The sequence below is a fragment of the Pleurodeles waltl genome, chromosome 4_2 (assembly GCF_031143425.1).
Source record: "Pleurodeles waltl isolate 20211129_DDA chromosome 4_2, aPleWal1.hap1.20221129, whole genome shotgun sequence".
NCBI lineage: Eukaryota > Metazoa > Chordata > Amphibia > Caudata > Salamandridae > Pleurodeles > Pleurodeles waltl.
The window spans coordinates 430,936,664-430,945,730 of NC_090443.1; the positions used below are offsets into that span (position 1 = coordinate 430,936,664).

General features: G+C 46.8%; 1 protein-coding gene across 2 annotated transcripts in view; it reads right to left on the reverse strand.

Annotated features, from left to right (window-relative positions):
* The window catches only part of LOC138292866 (transitional endoplasmic reticulum ATPase-like), a 187,998-nt gene extending 179,903 nt beyond the window's left edge, over positions 1-8,095 (reverse strand). The window contains exon 1 of one of the 2 annotated variants that reach the window (XM_069231705.1): positions 7,757-8,095. In XM_069231705.1, coding sequence (XP_069087806.1) covers positions 7,757-7,776 — 20 coding nt within the window. In that variant the 5' untranslated portion in view covers positions 7,777-8,095. The remainder of the gene's footprint in view (positions 1-7,756) is intronic. The other variant, XM_069231706.1, reaches the window with a different exon arrangement.
* Between the last annotated feature and the right edge of the window lie 972 nt (positions 8,096-9,067).

Consider the following 9,067-nt stretch of genomic DNA (forward strand, 5'->3'; position numbering starts at 1 on the left):
TCCCATGGACCCTGAACCCCTACCAGTGCCCCCCACAACCGTACAGTGAAATGTTTGCTTTCCCACGCCTGGTGTATTCAGCTACTGTAATCACATGTTATAAAGACTTTTATCTTCTTTGCTTTTAATTCTGGATTTTTACATGAACCATCCTTTCTGCTACCACTGAAGTGAGCCCTGGCAGACATGACAATGTATCAAAGCCAGAACCATAAAAACGTAGTAATGGATACATCTTCCTACACAATCCTCACCGAACGACTGAGCCCCAAAGCAATACTCTTGAGGAGGTGGGATTGAGTTCAAATTACCCAAGGAAACCAAAAGAATAATGCAAGATAGACTAGACAAATGCTTAAGTCGAGAGGCAGTAGTGCTTAGCTTGACTATCCAAGGATGACCACATGGTCATGTGGCAGATGCCAATAACTGGAACAGTTCTGGTGAGAGCTGTCTTAGCAACGGTGACCCTAGTGCCCTAGTGCAGTGGGTATGAATGCTGTCTGGAGAGTCTTTCTTGGCCAGAGTGTAGTTGATCTTGATAAAGAGGAAGGCCCAATGAGAAATGGTGCGTTTGGGAACCACCTAACTGTTCCTGGCACCAGAAAATCGAAAAGCTGGTACTCCACACTGTCCTGTCAAGTGCTGTCTGCGTAATAGGACATCACTCGCTTGGGGTCATGCCTATGTATGTGGTGGGTTTGTCAGTGAGATCCAGAATGGCCCTTGCTGAGATGGAATGTAAGAAGGCATTCATGATTCATGGCAAGGTGGACTGCCCGCAGGTTTGGCATGCTTATTTGTAGGCCCTGATGAGGACCAAGGGCAGCGCACATTCATAATGCCCAGTTGGGTATCTCAGCCCAGCGAGCAGATATCTGTGACCTCTGTAGTCTGTAGGCACCCTTGATGTTAAAGCCACTTCTTTTTTGATACCACAGAAGGGCATGTGGTAACAACAGGATGCTAAAGGCCAACCAGTCAAGCAGGTGAAGGGCCTGCAGAACTGCAATCAATGTTTGAATCAGAAATGTGGGAATTATCTTCTGAATATCAACAGTCCTCTGAGGAAGAGGGGACAGGGTCTTCGTAAACGTTTTGTCCAGCACACCTCTTTGAAGACCTTCCTCTGTGTAGGAAGAAGATCAGATTTCTGGGTAATGATAGTAAAGCCCATGTTGAGGAGAAGGGTCTCAGTGCACTGAATATGTTCATTGACAGTAACAGGGACCCTGCTTTCACTAGCCAGTCCGAGTACAGAAATATGTGGACTCCTGATCTCTGTAGTCAAGCCGTCTTAACTGCCATAAGTGTCAAGAAAACAGACCAGAAACAATTTGACCTCCCGCTCTCTGGCCTTGGGTGAATCAATGAATAGGCATCACAGGTCCTGGAGTCATGGTCGGAGCCAAGACACCACATGCAGATGTTGTGTGGGTCCAACAACGCCATTTTCTTGTGGCATTTGTGACAAGGTTTAATTTCTGAAATCTTCGAGAAAGATACTTGACCCTGTTGCTATTGAAAAGTTGAGGAATTTCATCCGTGAAGCACAGAGAAGAGCTCTGGACCCACACCGATGAGTTGCAGAAAAAACAGGAAAGGAACTGATGTCAGAACAGCGGCTGGTGCCCTGTTATAGTCCGAAGCTGTTGCATCCCGTGCAGGCAAACTCATGGATGAGGTTGCAAGGGACCATATAGCGATGGCAGTGAAAGGCTTTAATAAATAACATGCATATAGTCTAAATGAGTCAACACAAAGGTGCAGCCCAATGACTCAAGGTACAGGATTTATGTCTGTAGGTGTAAAACTCTAGGCATTTGCAGACAGAAAAACAAAAGCAAGCAAGGTAAAGCAGCGGTCAAAGACAACACCATAGCTAAGTAACCAGGATATGCGAAGTAGGAAGTCACCAAAAATAACTGAAAGTTTTATTCCACTTTGCATTAAAATTGGATTTTTAAACTAGGGTACAACAGTTCTGTCTTGTCTATGTTGACCTTCAGTTTGCCTCCATGAAAGTAGGCACTTTGGCCACAAAGCTGTCAAGGACTCAAAGGCTATAGCACGGCTGTTTTAGAATGAGAAATGGGAAGCTTCTATGGTTCATTGTGAAAACACAGATTGAAAAAAAGACACTGTATCTACTGGAATATATAGCTTGACAAGCTCTCGACCCTACAGAAACATCTCTTTAAGACTAGTACTCAGGGATCACTGCAGGTCTGATCTTCGTGTTCAAGGAAGCTATTTTTCCTGCACAACTGGGGGGTTTCCTCCATGCACAGCTGAGGGCTGTGCTTCATGTTTAGTTGGTGGTTAGTCTTCCTGTAAAGGGGAGCTATTTTTCTTGCACAGTTGGGGCTATATATCATTTACAGAGAAAGGTAATTATTTATGTACAGTGCACAGCTACTCTTCATGTACACAAATAGGTTATTCTTCCTACACAGTGGAGTCTATTCTTTATTTACAGTGGGATTTATTCTTTCTCCACAAAGGGGCCAGTTTTGATGTACATCTGGGGTGTTGTTCTGCATGTACACATCAGGTATTATTCTAATAGAAGAAAGGACTTTCATGCACGAGCAGAGCTTCTTCATATACAGGTGGGCTATTCCTGACACCTGGAGGCTTGTCTTCACGTACATTAGGCCCTACTCTTCTTGTACAGTGGGAGCTAAATACAGCGTGGTTATTCTTCATCTACAGGAGGATTATACCTTATGAACGAGACGGACAGTGTTAATGTCGGTTGTCCATAACTGATGTTTCATAAGACGACAAGTGTCGGTAATTATAGTTTGTTGGCTAAAACCAGTGCTTAATTTTTGCTCGTTGTTTCTGGTGCTGAGCACAGGCACCTATTTTTGAGGACGGGGCTTATTCTTCTGCCTCAAGCATTTACTGAGAGCAAAAGACACACATGGGAAAGACAGAGGACGGGAAAAACGAAAAGGCGTCACAAAGGGAGAAAGTAGAAAACTACTAGAGTAAGCTGAAGGAGCAAGGAGTGGCTGTAAATGGATTAAAGAGGCCCGAGATGGCTTCAGGATTATGCTGCCTCAGTATTCAGTGCTCGCACATTTAATTGAAGCAGCCGCGTGTTTAAGAGGAGGGTTTTGGGCAATAATAACGCAAGTACCACCAACCATCTGTTGCTGAAGTCATGCACCCAACCAAATAAAAGCCATCACAGGGTCCACGCTGAGGCCCTCCTCCACCATTTCTGACAGGTTGACACCAACTTCAGTCTAGAATCCCTTGAACATGTGGACATTGCCATGGAAATGCAAAATAAATCTGGATCAAACGCACCACATTGAAAACAATTCCATGCATGCTTAACTTCATTTCACTGAGACTCAGTGGAGCGTAATAAAACATACTCAAATAGCAGAAAGGAATGCAATAACGTTTGCAGCTTGACGATAGCCTTGCTGTCTGATAGCTGCAATAGTCCTTATCTGATATCACTATATCCACTGCTGCAGTGTCTAATTTGTAAATAAAAACGTGCCGGTGCCCAAAGCTCTCCTCTCATACACGCTGCATTTAAATGTGCGCGCACAGAATACTGAGGTAGCGTAACCCTGAAGCCATCTCGGGCCTCTTCAATCCATTTAAAGCCACTCCCTGCCCCTTCAGTTCACTCTAGTGGCTTTCTACCTTTGTCAATCAGTCAATCAATCAGGGATTTGTAAAGCGCACTACTCACCCATGAGGGTCTTAAGGCGCTGAGGAGGGGAGGGGGAGAAGGTAGGAGGGGAGGTGCTGCTACTGCTCGAACAGCCAGGTCTTAAGAAGTTTCCTGAAGGTAAGGAGGTCTTTGGTCTGGCGAATGTGGGTGAGAAGAGTGTTCCACTTTTTGGCGGCGAGGTGTGAAAATGATCTACTGCCAGTTGTAGTTCTGCAGACACGTGGGACGGTTGCGAAGGCAAGGTCAGCGGAGCGGAGATGTCAGGTTGGGGTGTAGAAGGAGAGTCGTTTGTTGAGGTATTCTGGTCCTGTGTTGTGCAGCGCTTTGTGAGCGTGGGTAAGGAGTTTGAAGGTGATTCTCTTATGGGCTGGACCAAACCTCAACCAGTAGTCTACCTTTCTTCTTTTGTGACGCTTTTTCGTTTTTCTTTTCCTTCATCTTTCCCATATGTGCCTTTTGCTCTCAGCAAATGCTTGAGGCAGAAGAATAAGTGACGGCTTTCAAAAATAAGTGCTGGTGCTCAGCACCGGAAACAATAAGAACAAATTAAGCACTGCACTGCTGCTTCCCATTTATTTTTTATGTTGGCGACACATACAGGAGTTTCCTATTGAACTGAGATGTACGGCGAGAGCCAGAACACAACTAGCTTTCTGAGTGTATTCGCAGTCAGCAAACGCTCAAGCGCTGCAAATCTGGGTGTATCTTGTGGTGAGCATTTTTACATGTGCAGGTGACGCAGCCCTCAGCCTAAAGTATAAGAACATATCTAGGGATGTGCACTCACTCCTCTGTGAATGTGTTGATGTCTGTCAAAATCAACTGTTATAAAAAATGCTTGCAATGATTACAATCTGTGTATTTCTAAAATCTATAATTTGGAAGCACTTTTTATCTTTAACCTAAATGTATTTGTGCAATTTGTTGCAGCCTATCTTATACTGTGTCATGCAAGATTAAAAAAATGACCTACACATTCACATTGCGTTCTGGGAGAGGCTGATACTTTCTAGCACTAACAAAACATGTCACTATTCCCTGCTGCAACAAACAGGATTCATATGTTAAATAATACTTTCTACAATTTAAAGTCTTAATCATGTTCTTACATTCTGTTTGCTGTGTAATTTACATTCCAAATATTTTGCATGTTCTTTGGCACTTAGGGATAAGCCAGACCACTGGTTTGGCCTTGGCTTGACTGCAGAGCCATTTTAAGACATGGACAGAGTGGGCAATTGCCCAAAGCTCAACATTCAAAGAGGCCCGATGCCTACCACTTTTCACAGGCACGGCCAACGGACCATTGCACCTGGGAAGCATCACTTACAACGTGGCAAATGCAATGAGATGCATTTACCGCGATGCTGTCACCACGCTTACGGAACAACTCCCTTTTACTCTGCCTTAACCGCGCATGTGCTGAATAAGGCACATGCGCAGTTAAGGCAGAGGAAAAGGGATTCAGCATGGGGAGAGGACGCAATCAGGTAAGTGGGCCTGGGGGTAGTTTTGTTTTTAGGGAAGGGTTCGGGGTAATTGTGTATTTAGGATGGGTGGGGGGCTTCGGGTTTTAAGGAGCAGGGGTGGGGGTTGGGGTAATTTTGTATTTAGAGCAGGTGGGGGTTGGGTTTTTAGGGGTGGGGGTTGGAGTAATTTTCTTTTTAGGGGCCGGATGGGGGGTCGGGGTAGGATGCGGTCGGGTAAGTGGAGCTGGGAGAGGATGAAGGGTAGTTTTTAGGGATGGGGTAGGTTTTAGGGGAGGGGTGATTGGGTCATTTTTTTTCTTAAGGGATGGGGTGGGGGTCGGGGTAGCTTTGTTTTTACGGTGGGGGTCGGGGTACAATTGTTTTAGGGCTGGGAGGGGGGTCGGGTAGTTTTCTTTTAGGATCGGTGGGGGCTGGGGTAGTTTTGTATTTAGGGCACGTGGGGTGGATTTTTAGGGGCGTGGGTGGGCGGGTGGGGTAATTTTGCATTTAGGGCGGGTGTTGGGGTTGGGTTTTTAGTGGTGGGGCTGGCGGGTCTGGGTAATTTTGTTTTTAGGGGTGGGTGGTCGGATAGGACGCAGTCAGGTAAGTCGGATGGAAGAGGATGGGGGTAGTTTTTCGGTGTGCAGTAGTTTTTAGGGGTGAGGTGGTTATTTATTTTTTTAAGGGGCGAGGTAGGGAGTCGGGGTAGCTTTGTTTTTAGGGCTGGGTGGGGGGTCAGGGTACTATGGTTTTAAGGAGTAAGGTGGGGGGTCAGGGTAATTTTGTTTTTAGTGGTGGGGCGGGGGGCTGGGTTTTTAGGGGTGGGGGTGGGTGGGTCGGGATAATTTTGATTTATGGGGCAGAATAGTTTTATTTTTGGGGTTGGGGGTTGGTTGTTTTTAGGGCGGTGGGGTCACTTGTTTTTAGGGCTTAAGGTGGGTGGAGGTATCGAGGTACTTTTTATGGTGGCTAAGGGGGTCAGGGTAGTTTTATTTTTGGGATGGGGTCAGAGTAGTTTTATTTTTAGGGCAGGTGGGAGGTCGGGGTAGTTGTTTTTATAGGGCAGGTGGGGGGGTGGCATGCGAAAACTACACATGCCGTTTCACACATGCCTTTACTAGGCACGCTTTTACTACAAAAAATCGTTGTAAAGGAATGTGTGGTAAAGACATGCGTGGAAACAACACGGTTGTTGTTCCGACCGCGTTGTTCAGGCATGCATGGTTGGCACATTCATTGTTCTATCATACATTCTTGCACCAGCAGGATCAGTTGCTGCAGATCTCTCATCTGATTTCTCCACTTCATTCTGCTCTTTAATTCTCTTTGTCTGGTGGGCTGGGCTCTCAGTTCTTAGATAAATGTAGAGTCCCTTATGCACATTCTAATGCTGTTGGGTCCCCACCATTCTATGTCACTGTATCTCTCTCTTGCAAGTTCTTTTCAATCCCTGCTTTCTCCTTTTGTCACTGTTTTCCACCTTTCGCTTCTTATTTCTTTCCCACTTTTGTATTTTTCTCACTCATGCTCTAGGTGAAAGTCCGATGAGGAAAAATAAGTGCCGGTCCCTAAAATTCAGCGCTAGTGGGCCCCACCGTAACCACCAACTCAAATTAAGTACTGTCTTAATATTTTCCAAACTACTTGCAATGGGGTATAAAATGTTTAGAAACACAAAGTTCTGTTGTTGATTTCTCTCCAAGAAAAATTACGCAGAGGTGGTGCCCTTGACACCATGCTTAAGTGCATCAATTTGCTATTGAACAAGGAGTTACAATGCCACCAGAACGCAGCATACCTGGAGGTGATCACATGCAAAGCACAGTGAATACATAGTGTAATATAAAAAAAAGTAAACAATTGCACAGATAAAATTAGTGAGGTATGGCCTCGCCTCGGATAGGTCCGTAAAACTGACTTGAATTTTTGTCCTGAATGTTGATCCTTTGTCCTTGTTTTTTTACAGTCCTCACATAAATTTGCCTCGTCAGATGGTCACCCTAGAGGGAGTTTTCATGTATACCCTGGGCTAATCATGTTAGAAGAGCTATTGTTAAAGAGCAGTGAGGTGCTATTCGTTAAGGGCAGCGAGACGCTTATTTTCCTGTATCACTATTAGGGTTTAGGCTTCATACAGTGAGGGGGTATTTTACCTTGAGAATTATTCGTTATGTATAACCTGGGTCTATTCTCCATTTAAGGCGGGGCTAGGCATTTACTAAGGCATATTCTCCTTGTACAGCTGTAACGTAATCTTCCAAGGCAATGTTCAAGTGCATCGAGGAGCTATTCTTCTCTAGCTGGGACTGTGTGTGTACAGGAGGCCATTACTCGTAAAAAGAGGTAGTATATGTCATGGACAGCTCGCGCCATTCTTCACATGTACCGTGTGAAGTACGGATGAAAGGGGGAGTGGGGTGTTTTTACAGTCATTGCTTTTTGCTGGACCGGAAATTCTCATGCTACAACGAGTCCGACCGAGGCTCTCGCCCCACCCCTCATTCCCTGGGAGGCGGTGACGCCGCTCCCACCGCCTACGGTCCGTGAGCACCTGTCACCGTGCCAGGCTGACGGGCTAACTTACTCTCCGGCTGAGGAGGCCATGGTGGCCCGGGACTCGAGCGGCTCGGCTGCTGCTGGGAGGGATACCCAACCCTCGGTGTCCTGGTTCTCCGCTGCTCCGGAAGTTGTCTCCCTGCACCACAGGCTTTGATGTCTCCTCCCGGGAGGGTGTCGGCTCTCCCCAGGCCTGCTCCGTCCTCTCCCGGCTGTCTGCTGTCCTCGGCCGTGTTCCCCGCCTCTCTCTCCTCGGCTCGACCCGGGCAGCTGATATTATGTTATTTTTAGCAGACTTTGGACGGGGTCCCAGAGAGAGAGAGAGAAAGGCCTAACCCAGCACAGACGAGACACGAAACCCTGAGTCACTCCACCTGCGCCATCGCCAGGGCCTGACACCATCCTCGGGTTCTGACACTGTCACCAAGACCATCAGCCGTACATGAAACCATCAACGCGAGCATCGCTGAACCTAGATACCGCTGTTGGGCCCTTTCACGGCCACCCGAGTCTGGACACCTGCCACTGTGGCCTAAACATCACCGCGACCTGATGTCAGTCAGTTGGCATGGCATATCAGTGTAGCCTGAACCAGTCTTTGGGGGCTTTACACCATCACTGGGGCCCGACACTGTCACTAGCGTGTGACCATCACCAGGTACGAACACAATCCCTCAGCCTGAAAACATCACTGTCACCTCTGTCTAATACTCGCCACCAGGATGTCACCGGACTTGTCACCTTCACCAGTGCCGTAACCGGGTACGAACCTCAGTGCAGGGGAATGACTTTGTTACTTGGGCCGTTATTATGGACTCACAAAGTAGCTGGGAGCTTAACATCATTACCAGAAGCCAGACATCGCTGAGTTCTTGCGAGAGCACCATCAGGGGACCAACACCAGGCCCGAGGCAGTCACCAGAGGCTGGCATGCCTGGGGGCAAATTTACAAGTCCCTTGTGCTAGTGTTGTGTCACTTTTTGTGCAGTAACAGCGGTGCGAACCTTGAAATCATATCTATGAGGCCACAGAAAGCCACTTTGTGTGGCTTTAAATCGCCTCATAGATCTGGAGTAAGGTAACACAGCACAATTCTCTCCATTGCCTTAACCTAAACAAGGGAGAAGTTCCATAGGCGTTGTGGTGGGTATTCCCACCAACACCCATGGATTTTGACGCATCCCCAGATTTACAAGACCTTGTAAACCTGGGGATGCCCCAAATCCTTACACGTCCCCAGGGGAAGTGCAACAAGAAGAAATGTCTTTATTTCTCCTTGTTTTCTCCTCTTTCCATGTGTGGAGGAAAAAGCCTCCCAGGATTGTTTTTGTGCAGAAAG